The 22,893-nt window shown below is 40.2% G+C and overlaps 1 protein-coding gene across 1 annotated transcript in view; it reads right to left on the bottom strand.

The window, feature by feature from the left end:
- The window catches only part of pex5la (peroxisomal biogenesis factor 5-like a), a 97,792-nt gene extending 89,003 nt beyond the window's left edge, over positions 1-8,789 (bottom strand). Inside the window, exon 1 of the mRNA XM_034675802.1 lies at positions 8,331-8,789. Within this exon, the coding sequence (XP_034531693.1) occupies positions 8,331-8,360 (30 nt within the window). The 5' untranslated portion in view covers positions 8,361-8,789. The remainder of the gene's footprint in view (positions 1-8,330) is intronic.
- Between the last annotated feature and the right edge of the window lie 14,104 nt (positions 8,790-22,893).

The raw sequence follows: 22,893 nt of genomic DNA, 5'->3' as shown, positions 1-22,893 counted from the left end.
GAGGGGGTGGTACTTACTCATCACTGGGCAGACACTTTAAATATTCTGGTGATACAGCTCACATCTGCCACGTTGAAGTGCATATTTGTTTACCAACAGCTCTCATCCATGATCGCTCATCTCCCCAGAGGACCAAACACATGCTCTCCCCTCTCTGGCGCTGAGACGCCTGGTTTCTGGAGCAAATTAATTCCCAGTTGGAGGATGACTGTTATGAATGGGTTGGATAGAGAGAGATGGATGGTCTCTCCATTCTCCTGCACAGCCCTCTGCTCCCGGTAACAAAGATGCTGCTGCAGCTTGTCCTACTTTTGGGTGAGGAAAAATGTGGCTTTGTACCGTAGCCCTGGGGACTCTGGCTGTGGGTCTGGGGGGGTCGCCTGTGTTAACAGACTTGGAGTGAAAAGATAACCCAGAGGAAATCCACCAAGAGAGGGAATGATGTGGAGCGGTGAGGCTGTGAAGTTTGGTGCTGCACATTGATTCTATCCCTCCTCAGATACAGGCTTCTTGTTTGAGAGAGTCTGCTACACCATTCTGACATTTGGCGTGTGTCTCTGTGTGTGTATGTTTGCATGTGTGAGTCTGAGGTTCATTGCAAGGCAGGCTCATGACATTCAGTCTGGGACTCATGATGTTATGCGAGGCTTGTGATCTGCTGCTCTGCCTTGTTGTAGACAGCACTTATCCTCTGTGAACGCTTTCTGTCAAAACCCCAAAGAGAGTTTATCTGAGCATAAAATAAGAAACACAACTCAGCACACTGCATGACAAAACTGTGGTAAAACTTATGTTCCTCTAAAATGTCATCCCATCAAATATTAATGGAGCTAAGAAAACTAAATTAAACGTACCAGAAAAATACATGTTTTGGTGTCTTTAACACACCCCTTACAGACAGGGTATGACTAAACACCTGTATACAGAGAGCGAGTGAGACATTTTCTTCCATGTCAGTTTCAAACTGTTTTCAAATTAAGAATTTGTAGAATGCAGTGCAGTCTCTGGAAAAGCTTGGGAGTAAACAACAACATCTGAAAAACAAATTGCTCTTCTGTTTGTTCTTAATATCGAACAAGAAGAACAAAAGCGCACTTTCCATTTCAATGTCGTAACACTCACACATCTTTATTTACATCAACATCTCATTCCTGTCTTCAGGAAGCTCAATCTAATTAACACTTTCACTGTAGTGGTGTGATGTCAGAGGTGTGAACTTGGATGTTTGGCTCAAAAATGTTGATACCATTTCCCAAAGTGCCAAAGATGTGATGCCTCAGTAGTAATTACACATGTATAAATCAATTCCCTTCTGACATATACTTCTGTTCCCTCATCTGGTTTCACACGGAAACAAAGCAGACATTAATCCCAAATCCATTTCAGTGGATCATTTGTTAGACTTAAATATCTGAAATAGGAGTCTAATATCAGTTTTTAATCAAACAGCTGATTTTCAGACATACCGTCTTCAATAATAGTGATTCAATTTACCGTGTATTTATGCTATCCTGAGGGCTTCGGTCTGTTTATCTTCTGTGATGCACAGCTTCTACCCAGATTCTATAATCTGACTTAAACCATGATCAATAATAGAGTGGAGTTGCTCTGTATAGTATGTAAAAAGACATTTATTTCCATTGAACAGTGGTAACCTCTGGAAGAGCATCCATCAGTGGTCTTTAAGCAGCATTAAGCAGCAGAAGATTATTAATGGGTGATTGTGCTAGATTACACAGAATAATGACTTTATTGGGACACTGGTTTGGTATAGCAGTTGAAGCATGCGCCCAATGTATAATCACTGCTGACTTCTGGCCACGACCCTATGCTGCATGTCTTCCCTTGCTCTCTACTCCCCATATTTCCTATCTCTCTCTGTCTGTTCTACATGTTGTTTTCTTCATAGACAGACATGACATCACTGAACATTCACTTCATTTTAAAGGAATCCAAATATGATTCCTAAATCCCTTTTGAAGGGTATCCAGAGATGTAAACAAGTCGAAGAAATCAGTTCAAATGCTCGGCTTTAGTTGTTTCCCAGCAAGCAAACATTATTATAATCCACTCAGCTTCAGATTTCGCAACGATTTTGTAGGAAATGAAATTATGAACGATGGCTTAGACTCTCAAACAGAAAGAAAGGACTGACACTTGGTTCATGCATACACACACTCCTACTGTTAAACTTTGTTTATAAGGAGCTGAAGCACAATGCATGATGGACTAAACATCCGTTCAGCCTGGCTGCAAGCATAGGTAATATGTGTTTTAAGATTAGTGTACTCCTTTTCCTCCTCCTTTCACTTCCCTGACCCCAGTCTATCACATCATCTTTCAACATTCACACCCACATTTGTCCCTGGTGGTGTGAATGTTATTTCTTTTTTTCTCCATTTTATTCAATGAGTGGGAGTTAGCAGAGAGTTCAGAAATGTCCACATTTCCTAGCTAAAGGCTTGAAGAACAACCTCCAGCTCTGTGGTCAGATTATAGGCAAACAGCTGCTGATGTCTGCTCGAATCCCTCTTAGTCTCCCTCTAGTCCGCTTTACGAGCTCCACAAGCTCCACAAGCTCCACAAGCTCCACAAGCTCCACAAGCTCCACAAGCTCCACAAGCTCCTCAGATCCCCACAGAGCCAAAACTGCCCCACCAGGGGGAGAGAGATTCCCACATACTGTCACCCGTACTGTCGCCCGTGACTGAGGACTGAATGCCAACAGCCTATGTAACCACACACTATGTTGACACTTCAGGTCATTTATCTGATGACTTCAGGAAACATGTTATTTAACATTATTTTAAGAGCGGTTTCTGCACTGCTAAATTATGTCATAAAAAAAGATTTATGATACTGAAAATGTCCATAACATCTTAGTGGACTGCTTTCTGAAGCAGTCAACTAAGATGTTATGGATTACATGTAAATGTAAATTACCAAAGTCTACATTTTCTAACATATTATCTACCATTCTTTTTACTTTTATTTTTTAGCTATGGTTTAGTAAGTGACACAACACAACCTTATTAACAATGAACACTTCCACACAATCAAAGAGCAACATTAAAACTGTATGTCCCTTCTGATACCAGAATCCCCTTTGGCTGCCTGTTGTGAAGGTCAGTAAGTTTGCAGTGCGTGCCACTCTATTGATTGGAAATAAAGGTTTCTCTGCAATGTGCTCCTGGTGCAAAAGCTCCATAATATAGCATGAAGTGATTTAAAAAGCTCCACACGTACCATTCAAATAAATATTTAAAGTATGGTGCTTTTGTAAAAAGTCTCACAAATGGGACTGTATGAGCTTTAAACAAACGTGAGTTATGTCAGAGTTTGTTTCAGTTTTATAAAAATGTTGGAAAAGGAATTGGGGAAATTAAACCTAAGTTATCAAAGTTAAAGTCACAGATATTCCCAACCGTTACAGTCAGTCTTACAAAAAAAACACCTTTCAGGCCTATTTAACAGACATTTTGTACTGGGGTCACTGACTTCTGCAGGGGTGGCATGATGTATGGGTGAACACCAAGCGGCAGCCTCCGCTCTCAAAATATGAAGCCAATGCAGAAGTGTTATAAACTGCAATTCATCGAGAATCCGCTTGAGGCTGGCTGCAGAAACACCAGAAACCACATACACACCAATTCAAAAAAGACGATCTTTGCAGCATTAATAAACATGTTTACAGCCTGGTTCAAAAAATGGCTAATTTCTCTATTGGCACACACTGTACAGGGGTAAAAAAAAATTCTAACGCGATGGTTCAGAAGATATTAAGATTACAAGTTTTTTCCCAATAAGGACATGACTGACTTGACGGGAACACATAGCTGTTGGCTAGGAGGCTCAAACCCCGCCCCTTTTTGTCACACTCTGCCTGGTTGAGTTCCGCATTTCCAATATGGCTGCCGCCAACAATTGTCTTCAAAACAGAGATCAGGAACAGATGGGTTACGTCACGGATACAACGTCCATTATTTATACTGTTTAAGGTGAACACACATAAATGAATAGCATTTATTGACCTTTCTACAAGTATTCCCACAAATTACAAATTAATTCATTGCTTATCTAATCAAGGGATAATGTACAGTAAGCTGGTGGTGATGTGAAACAGAATCCAAAGACTTGCCTACCTTGTTGGGATAATATAATTTTCAAGAAATAGTAAAAATATCCTCCACGTTGTCTACAAATGCTATCATTTAGAAACGTTTTTGTGGCATTGTCAACAGGAAGAGGTGAAATCATAAGCAGTATATTAGATATACTGATGTAACTCCTTTCTGTGGATTGATATCTGCAAATCCCTGGTCAGCCCCCTGGACCCACCCCTGGTTGAAACATATATCTATTTGTATTCAGAATTTTCAAAACAGCTACTTTCTCTCAATTCCCGAATCAAGGCTTTAATACACAGTGACTGATCCATGTTCCGGTGCTCATCCATGTCATTCTCAGAATTTTGTATCCTTCCCTGCCTCATCATCAGTGAATGCAGTCCTGTCTGTGGAGCTTTCTTCTAGCCGGATACCACCTGATTTCACTCATTATCCCGGCTCCTGAAATAGTCAAGCCTATTAAATGACTCTTAATCAAGACCACGGTTCATTAAATCACGCAGACTTTTAAACAGCCTCTGTGGAAAGAAAGTGTCGGGACCCCTTTGTCATGCCTTGAGGCGACTGCTGAGGCTTAGAGTGAAGCCTGTTAGAGGTCAGCATCCCTGAATGATTGACTGTGCGGCTCTGATTGATTGATGAGTGCTTGAGTTGTGCAGCTAGGTGAACACAGTCATACACTCCTTCTGGTGTTGTGATGACCTGTCGACCTGTGAGTTGATCGCTCTGCTCTTTCTGTTGTTTGATTATTCTGCAGCAGCTCTCAAAAAGTTACCCCTTCATTAATGAGCACTTTAAATTTCTTAGCATTGATTGAGACAATTTTAATAATCACGACTTGTCGCATGCTATTTTGCATTTCATAAAACACGTTTGACTACGCCTTCTAACATGTTAATGTGTTGGTTTCACAGATTAGGAAGTCAGACCAGGATGGGATTTTAACCTTTAACAATGACATCCTGTATGGGCTCGTTTGTCTTGCACGTACTTGATAGTCACAAACATCTATAGCACCAAAAACAGACATAAAACCTAAAGAGAACAGAAGAAATGCAAATAGAGAAACAGGTTCTCCAAAGTGCATTGTCTTTTAATATATCAGTAGTCATTTATGTAGGTGGACAACCTTTAAAATACAATTTATCAGCCAACAAACCACAAACAAGTCAGTAGCTTAATGGAAACAGGGTGTGAATGACTGGGATCTTTGGAGACTAGATGCAATGCTGATCAGCGATATCATTCATCCAACTTTTCCCCGAAGGGATTTGAAATATGATAATCAAATTATGCAATCATGTTGTGCTTAACAGAGCAAATATCCATAGGCCTTGGAGCATCACTTTCATTAAGCCAGGATGTATTTTATACACACGGTACAAACACTCACATAATTGCATTCACTGTAAATAGGAATACCCCAGAAAAAAACCTTCATAATTACAGTGAAATCTGAGATGCCATAATATAAGGGAGGGATGGAGGGAGGGAGGGAGAGAGGGTGGGGAGAGCCATGGATGAAGACAATCTCAAGGTCTTTTTTTTGTGTGTATGGAGAACACCAGAGGAAAAATATATACAGTACAAGGGCTGCAATAAGATCTCTTCTGGCTTTTTGTTTGATAAAGATGAGCAGCAGTGCTGAGTCAGCACGCCCAGCAGCATCTTCAGTCGCACCTTTGCAGAAAGAGCAATGAGGCTGACATCCACACATCTGAAAGTGCATCCATCTCCCCAAGTGAGGCAATTCTCTGCTCACAAACATCCAGCGACAAGCACTTTGTATCATGCACAACACAAATCTATAACTTATGTAGGATTCTACCCCTTTGTCAAAATGTAATGACGTGTTTCAAGAAAAATAAATCAATTATTTAATTATAATGTTTCTTTCATATAAATACAGAGCCAACCATAACAAAAACAAAAACTAGCATCATCTGTGAAACACACACCAAGATATGTGATCCACCCAATATTGTCATTTTCTGCAGATCCACAGCAACGTATGCCAACATCCTAGACTGTTTACACGCTCCGTGGATTATACTGCCACGTAAAGCCACTCGAATGGATGCATCAGGTCACAGAGATACGAGAAGGTCATCAAATGAAAAACACAATGAAAAAACAAAGAGAGGGAGGGTTACATCCTTATCTTGTTCCCACAGAGTGCTGCTCCCTGAGCTGCAAAACCATAAGCTGACAAATCTGTCTGACTGACAGTCATAGAATAAAGACAGGCTTACAAGTGTTTCTACTTTGAGGAAATATATCTGATTGTTCTGATCATGAGCGACTGACTGAGGCTTCATGATGTGACATCAAAAAGCTCATCCATTATGAACTTTGTTTGAAATTCCAAGCTAGGGACCCAAATCTGCAGATTGCACACAACAGTCATGTATTGTTTAAGCAAAAGTTAATTAAATATGTGTGCACTGACTTGAATAAAATGCATGCAACATATGGAAATGTTCACATTTCAAGACAGTTAAAAATCTGCTCCTCCTCAAAATGTTTACTTGTTCTGATAGCATGCGCTTTTACTTAGTTTATCTTTTTGAAAGCCAGCTTTTGCACACAAAAAATGTATTGTGAAATGCAGATGTACTGTAGATCAATCACTGCAAAAAGTTGTCTCTCTCTCTGTAGCTGCTGTGATGTAACAAAAACCCCACCCTCTCCCTTAATAGGCAGTACATACCTCATTTACATTCTGAATGTATTACTCTCACATTTAGGTCGCTCTGATTTCTACACACATGCACACACACACAATTAAGAATGCGCACAAGACTTTGAGGAGAAAGTGTTTTCAACACCCAGATAAATGCATCAGTTACGCAACTGAGCGTCAATGCAAAAGATCCAATAGCAACGGATAAAGCATGTGATGTGCATTTGCTACTAAATCAGCCCTGTGTATTGGTCTATGGAGTAGTGTCACGTTTCACTTCTTATCTAAACAAAGCAGAGGGTAATGACTCGCATGCATGTGATGAGAAACATTCAAAGTGAGGGAAGCGTCTTGGGATGAAACATTGAAACCTGTGATAAGGAGGTAAAACGTTTTACTACTTGATGATATATATCACACCACAGCGAAACAGCCTTCGTTGACCCTGAATAAACACATCTGGGGGAATCCAGACACGAACTGCAGACCGCCTTTTCATGCATTTTCAATGACTTCTGCTGCTTGAGTTAAAAGTCATGAAATATTAAATTTCAGTCTTCAATGCTCCTGAGTCTTGACTCAGGACTGCTCTTTTTTATTACATAATCAAGTGTCTGGGAGCTGAAGTGTCTCTGTCAAACAACAGTTTTATTATCAATCCATGACTGTAATACAGAGCAAAGGCTGCCATTAACCTCTCATTTTGTCTCAATAAAAAATACCTTATTATATTTTAGATCACAAATGAGTGGGGGGTACTGGAGAACAGTTATATATTGTTGTTGTCAGATTTAAGAAAAAACAGCGGCATAATGTTACTGCTCATTTTTTTTCAGCATGTTTTGATCATGTTATGCCTCATTTTCCCAACTTGTAAGTTGAGTTTCAGCCTTCACAAATGTTGAAACACAAAGTATGCTCTACTGTACTTTTTATGCAGAAAAGCTGACGTCAGATTGTATGACGTCACGTGAGCAAAAGCGTGCACGTTAAGAAACTAATGATTTGTGGTTTCCTGTGTCAAGGCTGCCCTGCTTTTATCTCCTGTTTACATCCACGATGCGCCTTGCACGTGCAATATGCGCGCTTCAGTTGCGCTCTAATTTTGTCTTAATGTTTTGGGTTTTTTTTAACGTACAGCATGTTATCATGGAACATTTATTGTTGCTTTCTCATTCTGTCTTATCAATTAAGCAATTTCGCCAAACCTTCGAGGGCTCGCTGTCTTTTCATCAGTGACTGATCAAAGCAAACGCCGCTCATTCAAAGGTGAAAATGAGCGCACATTTGTTACCCATTCTTAAAAACAACACACGTGTTTGTGTTGCCAGCGCAGTCAGTTTGACGCCGAAATCTCTTGCCTCGAACTAAGCTTGATTACATCACATCCCTGCTGTTAAAATGCCCTTGACATGAACTAGGCTGCGAGTGAAAGTGCGCTATGTTCACATTTGTCCATACCTCAATCAAAACATTCCCTCTCATGGATAATGAATAAACAAAAAGCACTTCCTTCTTACCTGTAAATGCCCCTGGTACATATTGAGCATACAATCAGTATCTCTCCGGCGGTGGATCTTGTTCAGACTTCTTCCAGACTTGTGAAGCAGACTGTCAGACTGGAAGTGTCGGCTTTAAAGGTGCAGCGGAGTTTTTTCGGGTGGGGGGAGCTGGAGGTCCGGAGGTGCATCACACAGAGGGGAGCTGTCCTCTCCTCAGGTGCTGAAGCTCACACTTTGGGGCTCATCCAGGATCTCTCTGCGCCGTGAGATATGGCGCGCCGGGCGCTGGAGGAGTGCGACGCCGGACCTCACTTTTACCTCTCCCAGTGTTCAGACGCTGGGTTCTGGTTTTGCTTGTTATAGGGAAGTCTTGCAGTCCTGTCAGGGGAAAAAAAATCACCTTGACTTAATTCTTCATCCTGAATGCATTGTATCTCTAGTTGTCTCGCTTATGTCTCCCTCTCTCATCTCCTTTGCTCCGCTCTCAGCTGTGCTTTAAGTGTTTTGATTCTCTTCGCTGTTCAGTCTCCTCTTACAGTGCGCTCCTCTTTCCTGTTTGCAAACTACTCCCTCTGACCAAGCCCTCTAGTGCCTCCTCCGGTGCTGACGTACACCACAAGGAAGCACAGAGGAATATATTTGTCATTATTCAAAGTATGTTTAGAACACGGTCCAACATGAATAGGACATTCATACAAACTTTATTTTGCAAGTTTATTCTTGATTGGAAATATGTCTCTATATCTTTCATTCTTAAAGATCAGATTTGAATTTCCTATTTTGGCCATTGTCTTGAGATTTTAGAAACATGACAACATTTCTTCCTCAGGTCCTTCGTGCACACTATTATGCAAGAAGCCTGCAGTGCAATTTCCTAATTAAACTTCAAAAGCAAACTTTGTACAGCACATGTATGTGTGATTATGCGTGGTATCTGCATGCAACGAACAAATTAGTCGTGCTTCCCAGCTGTCCAATTAGAGGAAACAATTATGTAACCAAAACTGTGCAAGTTAATTGTTTTCAGGTAATTATGTTGGAAAATTAGAACAAATCACATATGCAGTATACCATGGGTGGTGGGAAATTATCAACATCAGTTGCATGTTTACACACATAATTTTTCATCCTTTGTGCCTACACACAAACACACACGCAAACACACAAATAAGGGAAAATAAATAAATAAATAAAAAATTAGAACATTTCTAATCTCCTCCCCAGAGTCAGTATGTTTTCAATTTTGCAAACCGACCCGTTACCGGCAATTATTTTTAAATCAGCTCAAGACCCAAACAGTCTGACACATGAAGACATGACTGGAGTGCTAATCAAACACACTCCATCAAAAACTGTAGGGACAAACAACAGGGAACCAACTTTGGGTTAATTATTGAATAAATATCAAAATCACTGACACATGAATAATCCCGGGGACACTGCAAAAGCACCCTCCACGTCTTCAGTGATGTATTTTTTTTATTTTGTTTCCCCCATACCCACCTGATGGCACATGTCAAAGAATCAGATAATGAATAAAGAGGGGTATGTTTAACTCAAGTAGTATTAAATGATGTTTAATCAATATTACCAATAAGAGATATATTACAACCATCAAATGAAGAAAATCCCTTTTTTGTTATAAAAACTTTAAAAATCCTGCAGACTGTGGACCAGCACAGAGGTGAGGGTGGAAAAGCAGACTTCTTCATCTTTGTGACAGATGTGACATCGAAAGTACAAAGCCTGAACATAACAGAGACCAACTGGTTGAGGGCATCCGGCACAAAGAACTCTCCAGGCAAATACAGGTCACGTCCCCACTTACCTCGGACACTGTGGTACATTTTATAAACAAGAACAGGATGTGACCTAGGAGATACACCAGCAGGGGCCTCAATCACCTGAATGGAAGCAAAGACCATTTGGAGATAGCTAGCTAGAGAGAATGATAACAAACTGGAGGGAGCCTACAAAAATGAGAAGTATTAAAGACCTCCGTTAGAATTGAACTGAAGAGTAACGTTGGGAGAGATAAACCTTACTCCAAGTCAGTGGGGGAAGTCACTTCTAATGTGATAAAGAGGGACATTTGCCCTACAGACTCTTGTACCTCTTTTGGAGCAACGCAAACCTGGTTGTATTTCCAGGCTGGTGCTCACACTGGTTTGGAGCTGGTTGAACTCACAAACAAACACGGCACCTGTTGTTTTTCCGCCCGCTCGAGCCCTTGGAAGAGACCCATCATGACATCAGATTTACATGACCGCTTTTCCCAGCAGCGCTAGCGCAAACTTTCCCTCACAACAACAATGATGGCAGACAACGGCAGCTTGTCTCCCCGGCCGACCACTGCTTTGCCTTGGAATCTATTAGTCTCCTTTATTTTTTCGCTGCAGGACAATGGCTGGTTCTAGACCAGCAAAGAGTTGGAGCCGCTCTGGAACCGGTTTTCCAGGCCGAGAGCTGGTTCATCTGCAGTTGAAACACGAAAAACTGGTTGTCAATTGAGCTCTGGCTCAGAACCGGCCCTGAAACTGCCTTGGTTGAAAAGGGGTGTTGGTGTCAGTAAGATGCCACAGTCTTCACATCCCTGGATACATCATGAAGTTTCTGGCAAGTACCACAGCATGTAGAGAGTAGCTTCCAACTGCATACTAAGCTTGTCAACAGTAGCAGAATTAGCTTCCAGAGAGACAATCCTTACTTCACTTAGTTGGTCTCACTATGACCCACAGAGGGGGAAATATTTTTCAGCTGAGGTCAAAAGTTATGGGCTGTTAGTGGTGGCTCTGGTAAGGTGTTCAATGCTGTACCAATGCAATGTCACGACTCCAAAATGAAATTTGCCCCAGGAATTTCACTGCTCATTGGTAATGCATTGTTACGCAACACACAGAAGGCCATGGAAAAGACAACACAGACACAGATGCTGCTCATCATATAAATTCTGTCTAAGTTACCCAACTCACTGCTCAGACTGGACATGTTTAGGTCTGTTATGCTATGTTATGAGAGGCTATGAAGTGTACCAAAGCTAATCAAAGATTACTGGCCTGACTGAGAAATTAGCATCAGACATAGTGCCCAGGACTCTAACGCAGTGGGAGAAATATTGTCAACATATGAGGGTATTATCATACTCGGCAGCAGCATTATAATTTCACTGTCAGTGAGACAGCAAATGTTTGAGCTCCTACTGTCAGACATCAAAGCTTGTCGAAATGCAGGGAACGAGCAAAGGAAACTGTGTGGTGGCCTAAAATATCTGCCAGTGTTGAGCACATTGTGGAAACCTGCCACTTCTGCCTGGAAAACAAGCAAACAACACAACATACCAATGCAACCAAACACCTCTGCACACAGGACCATGGCATCAGATAGCCACAGATACCAGTGTATAAGCGGAGAGGCAAGAATTAATTTGTAATAAAGGCAAAGAAGGAAAGATAAAGGAAAGGAAAGACATTTGCTGTTGGTATGACATTTTGCATGTCAGTCGAGTTCTATATACTCACATGCATCCTTGAATATGATTAATCACTATGAGCTTTAATGTTGGATCACCACTTATTAAGTCTACTGTTTGAAGCCTTGCTCAGGAGATTGAAGAACAGACTAACAATCCTCTCCACCAACAAAATAATTGTTGTCCCTCAATTGTTCCTCTGAAACTATCAATCATTTATTTTTTCTGCTGCTAAGGGAAGGAAGAGAAAAGTGGACAAAACATTCACACAACACTTTTTATGTTAATATTAAGCTTGATGAGATCAAAAGTCTTCATATCTCTCTCCAATAATAATGAATCAAGTCCAGGTTGCCTCAACTTCTTAATGTTTTCAGTCTGAAATGTCTTCTTTGCTTTTATCTGTATGGAATCACAGCAGACTGACTTATTGCATTCCACCTTACCAATATGAATTGGCTTGATGCCGATAGTTTTTAATTTTGTTTTCTTCTTATTTTTACTATTTTGCTCTCAGTTTTGTTTGGATCATCCATCATGGAATACATTAAGAAAAACCTGTTCCATCCAACTACATGTTTTTTTTTTAGTGTAAAAGTATATTTGTTTCTGTGTTTAACAATCATTGAACCACTGCCTGCTATCAGATTATCACTATTCTCAAATATCACTTATTTAGATGTAAGGATGTGATCCTTACCTTTCACCGTATGCTGACCACTTTCTTTTATGCATTACCAACCCACCATCAATGAATACCCTCTCTCTGACTAAACAGTCCATTTTTGGGGGGCTCTGCCAGGTTCTTAAGAGGTGATATGTCTTTCCTGTGGCTCAGTGGGTAGAGTTGGTCGTCAAGCAATCGGAAGGTTGGCGGTCCAGCAGTCACATGCCGAAGTTTCCTTGAGCAAGACACTGAACCCCGAATTGCTCCTGCTGTTGTTCAGCGGTGTGTGAATGTGTATGAATGAGATTAGCTAATACTGATGTTTCTTTACATTAGCAGCCTCTACCATCAGTGAGTGAATGAGTATGAATGGGTGAATGCGACGAGCAGTGTGTAAAAGCGCTTTGAGTAGTCAGACAGACTAGAAAAGTAAAGTTTTTATAAGTACTAGTCCATTTATATAACTACAGGTCCATTTCTTGCTGTCAAATTTTAGAAAACATTTTTTGAAAGATGTAACTTATTTTGGAGTTATTGGTTCCAAAATTCAAAGGATCTTCTACCTATGAACAGGTAAAACAAGGTTCAGAAAATTGGACATTATTGCCTATATAATGACATACAACTTAACACAGCTCTGTTGAACACAGCAAGAATACCAGAGAGTGATATTTCAGTTATTGGAGCCATGTTTGTGGCCACCTACTGAATGCTACTCTTACTTACTCTCTTCGTTAGCTTTGTTTTCGGTCTTTACAAACTCCTGTGGGAAAAAACTGGCTTTTTAGCTGCCAGCTGTTCCACTTTAGTCATCAAGAAGTTGCAAACAAATAGGTCTGCCAAAGTGAGCTTTTTTTAATTATCTTTTTTTTCTTTTTTTGGAAAGTGTTAGCCTTCTTTGGCAGAAAATGATGCCGTGAGAGCCATGAAAATGAACCAAACAGTTAAGTTTCTCACCTGACAGCTATTTCTGTGCAGAGATTATCTTATGGTGGAAATGTCATTAAACACATTTTATTTAAAAATATCTACTGCTTTTAAGGATACTTTTTTTTTGGTACGCAACTTGTAACAATATGTTTTCCACTGTCTATGATTTAATCAGCACTGGATATACCTCAATGATTGAACTTCTACTGATCATTCTCACTGAATAATAATCTGTGGAGATTCATTCACACCCCTATAGTATTATATCTTCTGTAAGAAGAAAGTGCATGATTTCACAAGCCACCATATGTTTTTAATGCCAAACCCTCTCTTAGCTTGCAGCAGCTTTTTAATTGGAGTTGAGTAGCACAGGATCACCATCTGGACAGCTACCGGTATGCACTGTTCTCAGGTCAGATGTTACTAATGTGTGAATTTAAGCCTCACCAGACCGGCTTCTAACACCAGCAGCTCCAGATGGCAATGGGAGGTAACTGTCAGTATGAACATCTTTGCCCAGAAATCTTTTGCTGAGATGTAACTGAACATAGCATGATAATGTCTGTTTACCGCCAGGAGGCAAAATATTACTACCACTGAATCTTTTCTCTTTTTGATTTCCTCTTTTACTCCTGACCAAGAAACTAGTCCTATTCTACTCTTTATTTTTGGTCTGTCTCTTCGTATGGGTAAAAACCATCACCTCTGTCAATCTCTGCTCAATAATTTCCATGAAAATGTCAGTTTGTGAGGTCTCTTTTATTGTTCATATGAACGAAAAAAAATTCTGTAATTTTTCATTCATAGGAACATGGTCCTTTGTAGCAACGACCCAAACTGCAACACATTGTTAGTATTATGTGTCACACAACAGTCCTGTCCATCTGCAGTATTGTGATGTTCTTCATGCCTCACCAGATGAAAACAAACCCAGCCCCCAGGGGATGAAAGTCACAGTGATTATTAAGCCCTGTCTGTATTGTTTACCAGATATACACAGATATAAATTTGCCCATCTGTATACCAGTTGTTTTCTATTTTTCATATTCCCTCTCCCATGTTTTATCAAACATGCATACCATACATTGGACTGTGTCTTCTGTCTCTCATGCAGCCATCAATATCCTTGTGTTGACAGACACAGTGAGAACAAAATTAAAGTTAACACAAGAGGAATTAATTTTCCACACAGCCAACAGACAGCCTGGTCTGTGACAGACATATTATTTTGGTCAAATTGAAATATTTTATCTGACTCCAAAATGGACCAGCTGCAAGAAACACACTGAATTTCATTAATGCTGAGCAGGAAGCACACTGAAAAAAAAATGCCATGATTGGAGGAACCGGTCAGATGTTAATTACAGCACACATGGGCTCTGTGATCTTTACAAAACAGGTCAGGATATATTTTTGGTTGTTTTGAGGAAATGTAAAAAATGTAAAGGCATCCCAGTGGCAAAGTGAATCTACATTAACTGGAATAAAAATGCCAAACTTGTCACATCGTTGGCAGGTTTCCAGACTGAAAGCAATGTTAAAATAATCACACATGAATGCACAAAAATTCTGTCATTTGTCAGATACACAGAAACTCATCAAATACATGAGCAATAAACTGGATCGTCAAAATAAATTGCAGGTGGTAAATAGCTGTAATCTTCTGTTATGTTCAGTCACTGCTCCACTCAGTGGAAACTCCATGTCTGTCAATGTAAGATCTGCCACAGGTGAAATATGTATTCACCACAGAATGTCTCTGGCTTTGTTGCATCAAAATTATCTTTTGAATAAATTATTTTCATTAGAAATGTTGTTTTAAAGCATTTGATAAGCCATGGTAATAATAATAATAATAATAATGATAATTAATAGATTTATTTAGGGCTTTTCTTAATACTCAAAGTTGTTTTACATAAAATAAAACAGGTAAATAAAACAGAACAATGACAGAGGTGGGGCGAGGGTAGAGGTCATGTGTTGTATACTTGTTAAACAGGTAGGTCTTGAGGTGGTTTTTAAATCATTGAAGTGTGTCAGAGTTGCGGATGTGTGGAGGGAGAGAGTTCCAGAGAGCTGGGGCAGCGATGGCAAAAGCTCTGTCCCTCAAGGTGCGAGCTTGGACTTGGTGATAGGGGACAGGAGATTGGCATCTGATGATCTGAGGTGGCGAGATGGGGAGTGACGTTTGAGGAGGTTGGTCAGGTATGAGGGGGCGAGGTTATTGGGGGCTTTGTAGGTGATGAGCAGAATCTTGAAGTGGAAACGGTGCTGTAAGGGGAGCCAGTGGAGGGGCTGATGGATGGGTGTGATGTGGGCTCTGAAGCGGGAGTGGGTGAGTAACCGGGCAGCGGAATTCTGGACATGGTAGCACCAATGTCACATTAAAACCTTTTCCTATTAGATTTAGTCCAAATAATAAATGGTAAAAAAAATCATAAAGGTCACTTATTTTCATAACTGGATTAAGAAAAATCACAAATAGTCCTTTAAATATGGAGGATGACTTGTTTGTTAGTTTTATTCCGGCTATTACATGGCACGAGGGCTGGTGAAGTCAGTCCATCACTTTGGTGCTCAGGGAATCAGTTGTGAACTATGTGATGGATTCTTGTGACATTTTGCACAGACATTAAAGATCCCCAAGGGATGACTCTTACTGAGAATTGGGTATCTTGAACTGCAAAAGGGATCGTCTTGACCCTTTGTACAGATATTGATGATGTCAAGAGGACTAATGCTATAAACTATCTCTGATTATTGTCAAGATATAACAGGATGTTAAATATTCTAGATGGATAGAAAATTTGCAAGAAATTCATGTTTCTGGGGTGCTAGTCTAGCTCATTGGTCATAGTGCGGCCCATACACAGAGGCTGTAGTCCTAATCTGTAGGCTCAGATCTAAACTCTTTGCTGCATGTCATTCCCCCTTCTCTCCTCGCAAAATGTCTCTCTTCAACTCTCCTATCCAACAAAGGCCAATATGGCCTGATAACAGCTTATGAAAAAATGTCATGTTTGGAATGTATGTTAATGACTTTGATGATGCCCCGATGTTAGTTAAAGAGGAAAATACAAACAAACATCTTTTTTTCATATATGAAAAAGAACTTGCACAGAAATGCAATAACTCTATTCAGTTATCTTCCTCCCAATGCATAAAGCTCTCATATATTCAAAATCCAATACTCTTATCTTAATTTGTTTTAAGTCAAACTTTGAGCTGAAGCGGAGGCGTTGCAGTGTTGGTATGTGGTAAACCCATTTGTCCTGCTTGGTTTTCTTTTTGCGGATGACCATGCCGTTTGTTAACTTGTCACTCAGAAAACATATGAGTCACCAAACCTCAGGTTTTTTGACGTTTTCATCAGAGAGCCACAAGAGCAGAAAAAAAGTATGTGTGAATGTTTCTGGTTACAGCACTCAGTCATTGATTGATGGCTTTTAGAGAATCATACTTCAAGAGGTGAGCATAATAGCTCTTTAAATGAGTGATAATCAAAATAAGGGACACATTTTTCATCCTAAGCAGTGAGCGTGTCCAAGGGATAAAACATAATGTGAGAAACTGAAATAGCTACTCCGGGCTGATCTTTGAAGATCATTTAACTTGAATGAGGATGAAAATAGATACAGGCACACATGGTGGGCCCATTTTTAGCAGACTTAATACTGCAAATGAATCACTTGACAAATTAGCTGGTTAAAAATTAAAACTCCATTTTATCTCATGTGTCATCTTTTAGCTGATGGAGTCTCATGAACCATCAGCTCGTTTTTTTCAGGCAAAGGTAGAAACTAAAATGACTCCCATTTTAAAAATGTGCTGCAGCTAAAGTTTGACACAGGGTCACAGCACATTAAGGATTGTAGGTTTTGTCGTATTGAAGACATGGTTTATAGTTATTGCAAAAAGTAAACACACACAGAATAGAGATATTTATCATTTATCATGTATCAGAGAGTCAATAGTAATTTTACCTTGGAAAGAAGCTTCTATAATAAATGCAACCACACATCTCTCACAGTGAAGCGAACTGTTTATCCTGTAACTGTCATTTTCCACAAGTTATTTTCAGTAAGACATTTATTTCACAACCCACAGCGATAGGTCACAGGCTGTCAGTAAACACAATCCTGTACCTTTATTTATGATCAGATGAAAATTGCTGTCCTATGTCCTGGCCATTTGTCAGTCTAGGTGTTGCGTGTTTGTTTTTGCTGTGTGATACTGACGTCATCATCATGCTTTGTTTGCTTGGGACAATTCTGACCTTCAGTCTGTGCCACCCAGCAATCTGAAATTGTGTTTATTCTCACAAACCTTCCCGTTAGAGCAGAGGAGTGCTGTTTGTTTGTTCTTACTCATAGTGTTTAGCCAGAGTCAGGGTGTGGTGCTGATTTGTAGACTGCAACAAACAGAAGTCTTAAAAACTGCACACTCCATCAGGTCATCTCAGACAAAATGTGATTTATTTTGATTTAGAACTCAGCGTAAGTACCACGCTAACATCTAATCTGCTGTTTGGAGGACAAGTCATTAGCAGGGAGCCAACAAAACGCAGAGCTGAAGAGAGGAATGACAAAAAGTTAATAGAGCAGACAAATTATGTCAAATGATCCACAGTGGCAGACACTTTGTACCAGTTTACACTCCAACAAACTGAGCCTCAGCTTCTTCTTGGGTTAGGGAACACACCAGCTTCTTGTTAGACGCACAGTGTGATGATAGTACTGTTTGTACTGGGTTCATAAATGTTTGAAAATGTTTAAAATTTCTCATAGCTGCACTGCAATCTTCCTTGTTTCCGGAAACAACTGAATTATAAAGGTTATCATCAGTTTTTCAGAAGAAAAATAAAAAAAGCTGGTGATCTTTGGATAGGCCCTGTGATGCTTTCCTTAACCTGTATTTATTACATCATCATGCCAACATGCTTAAAATGATAATGCTAGCATGTTTGTGTTGAGCAGTTATAATGCTAGCCATGTTCGTTTGTATATTATTGTTTACTTGCATCTTCTTATTAGCACCAAAATAATTTCAATGTTTGTCAGGGGGTCAAGCAGTCTTTTTTCCTCTGGGGACCATAAATGACTGCCTTAAACTTGACAGCAATCTTTCAGGTAATTTTTAAAAAATATTTCAATTACAAGCAGAAATGTAGACCAGAGGAAATGTAACAGACTTCAGAGTTGGTTGGGCTCATTAATTTGGGACAATGAATGTCACAACAAAATTTGATACCTAGTCTTCCACTAGATGTTCCAATTTTCCATTCTTTTTGTTGTTGTATTGTACAGGACAGGGTCAGATTGGGTATCTCACAAACAGGACAAGCTGGTGTATCCTGCCAAAATACCAAAATGATAAATCCAAGGCAGGGTAGAGTTCAATTTATAAAAAGTTCAACTGATTTAACTCAGTGTTTCTCTGGGACTTGTCCAGACAAGTGCAGAAATGTAATGTATGTGTGGCAGGAACTTGAAAATGCACTAAACAAAAAGGGATAGTGGTATCTTGACTTCTTTAAGTTTTAGTTGATTGAAGGCCTGGCCGAAGCTTGAAATGCAATGTCCGTGTGAAAGAAGGTCACACGTTTCAGAGTAACACTTTCTCTTTGTCAGTGTAAACTGATCCTCTTAAAAGTTTGATTAAACAGATGGTGTTAAATAACCATGATGTATTGAAAGATTAGCAGCACGATCTCTCCACTAGTAAATAACAGCCTGATTTAGTTTGATAGTCTGGTATCACGGGCAGAAGGAGAATCAAGTATGGCTAATGTTGCAGAAAAACTGGTTAGTGAGGATAAAGATGTTTTCCATTAGAGCAGGAGTGTCTAATTACAGAGAAACTCATTTAGAGGAAAGAAATATTTTGCAGCTGTCTTACTGTAAGCACTTTTAATTTTTAAGAAAGGGGGCATGCTACCACAGCTAGCGCTGTCTGTTTTCTGTGAGTGTTTCAATCCTATTTGTAATTAGGTAGAAAAATGTTGTGCAGGTGAAGGCAACAAATAATCCCTACATGTGTGCTTCTATGTATATCTCATATGCCTTATTCATATGGCATGTGAATACATTAGCATCCACAATGTGCAATGTTAACAATTTATTTTGAAGTGTTTGCAGAAGTATAGTCGACACTCTGCAGTTAAGCCTACATGTGCTGCTTGTTACATCAGCTTCGGCCTGCCAGCTCCGGTTACTCGCAACCATCAGTCCCATAATGCTGGCCAGATAATGCTCTCATCTCCAACCCACTCACCCTGCTCTCCCCTCTAATGTCGGGCTATCACAACGTCTGAATCTTTAATGCCCACATGACATGTCCACAAAGAAAGTAGCCTCTTTAAATATGTAGCCCATCCAGTTGTTCTGCCAGCTTCATTACCACGGTTATCTGTGCACAGCACGGGATTCATAATTCATGTTTCTCAAATATTCCCTCAGATGAGTAGAGGCGTACACAGAGATCCCATTCATCTCCAATGCAAACACATAATCATACGTCAGATGAACTGCTCCACATTAACCAAATTGGGAATATTCATGCAGAGAAGTATCAGTAAATGCAGGATTTTCTTGATGAATAAAAAAGTAGATCAAGGGGTCTGTGATGCTTTGATATCACAACCGGCTGATTGTTTAGAATGCAAATACAGCTGCCTGCTTCTGCTGCGTGGGGTTGTTTGTTGGCCGATAAAAGCAGGTTGCATTCACAAGCCAGCTGAGCTGCAAGCGCCTTCAAACAAGGCTGACCCCTCAGCACCTCTCCTTTTATCTGTGCATTTTACTGTTTGTGGTAAGGTCAATTACCACAGTAACAGAGATTGTTTGTATCTTATTAAGGATACCCTTTAGGTAATGCCAAAGGTGAGCTTCTCTGCAGAAAACACAATCAGAAAACTGTAGTTCACATATTTTTGACAGCTATAGGCAAAAATGACCTTAAATAAGATAAGCTTTTTTTTGGGTAATCGCACCTAGAAGTGGTGTGTCGTGAGAATGTACTTGGGTAACCATTAGCCAGCAAAATCCTTGGTCTTCTATTGAGGAAAACTGTTGGTCATCAACTTTGGTGGTTATGTCATTAATTGCTTTAGCTTTTGAGTTGTCTCCGGTAGACAACCCAACTCTGCAGATCTCAAATGCCATTTGAACTGATACTGCAGCACTCATGGCTAAAGCTAACTCAGGCTACTGCTGATTTGCATTGCTTCAATACATCTTTGTTGCAATGAGGACTTTTCAGGTGGCTCAAAAGATTTGTTGTGTTAAAACCAAGCGGCAACCTCTGGTCTCAAACTATGAAGCCGAAGCCACAACAAAACTCTGCTGTCACTATAACTTTGTATTAATGCATTGAACCCTGCAATGGTGTGATAGTAGTGTCCCAGTGCTTATTTTCACATTGCTTTATGAAATCACGGTAGAATGAGAGTCACAACCAAGCGGCAACCTCCGGTCTCAAAGTATGAAGCCCATATGGAAGTGTTATAAACTGCAATTCATCGAGAATCCGCTGGAGGCTGGCTGCAGAAACACTGGAAACCACATAGACACCAATTAAAAAAAGACGATCTTTGCAGCATTAATAAACATGTTTACAACCTGGTTCAAAAAAGGCATGGTTCTACGTAGCTAATTTCTCTATTGGTACACACTGTAAGGGGGGATTTTTTTCTAACATGACGGTTCAGAAGATAACTTGATCCACTCCCGGTCGGGAACACCAACCGGGAGTTGGCTAGAAGGCTCAAACTCCGCCTCTTTACGTCACTCTGCCCAGTTGAGTTCCGCATTTCCAGTATGGCTGCTGTCTTTGATTGGCTTCAAAACAGCGCTCAGGAACAGATGGTGGACATCACGGATACTACGTCCATATTTTATACAGTCTATTGTTAAAACTATTGTTAAAACATCATACACACAGGTGATGCCATTTTTACTCTTTCTTCTTGCCCTTGTTGCTGTTTTTCTTCCTTGTGCATAATGATGGATTGCATACTGCTGCCTACTGTGTCCTAATGTGAAGACTTGTAAATATAAATAAAGGCACTTATAATTGGTCGTTTTTATTCAGATAAAGATATTTTAAAAACTTGACTCATTATCTGCAAATAATTCAAAAGATTGATATATGTAGGGCATCCAAGTAAAAGTCTTTCCTTATATAATAGAAAGATGATAACTGTTAAATGCCCAATATCAGCAGAGAAGAAAAACAGTGTTTGCACAAATAATGAGTTCTATTTAGCAAGACTTATTTTGGTAGTTTACATATCAAGCTATATCTGCTTCAGACAATTACTGCTTTTCCTTGTGGGATTAAATAAAACAATGTTTTGCTAGCTGTTAGTTGGTTTTGGTAGAAAGATATTGTGTTCGAGAGCTGGCACATTGCCAGACTAGGAGGGTTTCCATCGAAAATAAAAGCCCCCAGTTGACCCTTTCATAAGGACAAAAGTGCAGTGATGCAGCACATGCACTTGATCATGAATAATGGTTGATTTGTCAGAATTAGTGATGTGTCATGAGAGCTGATGCTTTATAGTGAATCAGAAGAGCCGGCTCGCATCCAGAGAGAGCCGGCTCCCAGTTTTTTACTTTTGCTGCTTAGCTCTCTCAGTGCTCAGCCCCAGCTCTGCTCACAGCAGAACTTTGTTTTGATTGGTCAGCATGGCGGCCATGCGGCCAATCATATGTGAGGATATAGGATATAGGACACAGGTGATGGCTGTGCATCGTGGCTTCATCTGTTCCTTCTGAGAGGGTTAGGGTTCTTCTCAAAGACAGGGCAAATTCTAACTGAGAGGAGAAATCGGATCAGCCCATCCAATCTGAGGCATCTGTTTTTTCTCAATGCCAACCTGCACTGAGGACAATAATAATGTTTGCTCCAGTTTGGTTATGGTTCTGTTTTCTAGAGTTTGGTTCTTGTTTCTGTTTACTTGAGTTGGTTCTGGTTCTGTTTGCTTGAGTTTGGTTCTGGTTCTGTTTGCTTGAGTTTGATTCTGGTTCTGTTTGCTTGAGTTGGTTCTGGTTCTGTTTGCTTTAATTGGTTCTGGTTCTGTTTGCTTGAGTTGGTTCTGGTTCTGTTTGCTTGACTTGGTTCTGGTTCTGTTTGCTTGAGTTTGGTTCTGGTTCTGTTTGCTCGAGTTTGGTTCTGGTTCGGTTCTGGTCCGGTTCTGGTTCGGTTCTGGTTCGGTTCTGGTTCGGTTCTGGTTCAGTTCGGTTCTGGTTCTGTTTGCTCGAGTTTGGTTCTGGTTCGGTTCTGGTCCGGTTCTGGTTCTGCTCTGGTTCTGTTCTGGATCGGTTCTGGTTCTGTTTACTTGAGTTTGGTTCTGGTTCTGTTTGCTTGAGTTTGGTTCTGGTTCGGTTCTGGTTCTGTTTGCTTGAGTTTGGTTCTGGTTCTGTTTGCTTGAGTTTGGTTCTGGTTCAGTTCGAGTTCTGTTTGCTTGAGTTTGGTTCTGGTTCGGTTCTTGTTCCGGTTCTGGTTCAGTTCTA

This window comes from Notolabrus celidotus, chromosome 2 (genome assembly GCF_009762535.1).
Source record: "Notolabrus celidotus isolate fNotCel1 chromosome 2, fNotCel1.pri, whole genome shotgun sequence".
NCBI lineage: Eukaryota > Metazoa > Chordata > Actinopteri > Labriformes > Labridae > Notolabrus > Notolabrus celidotus.
The sequence above is the reverse complement of the archived record's forward strand: the minus strand, read 5'-3'. Positions and strand labels throughout refer to the sequence as shown.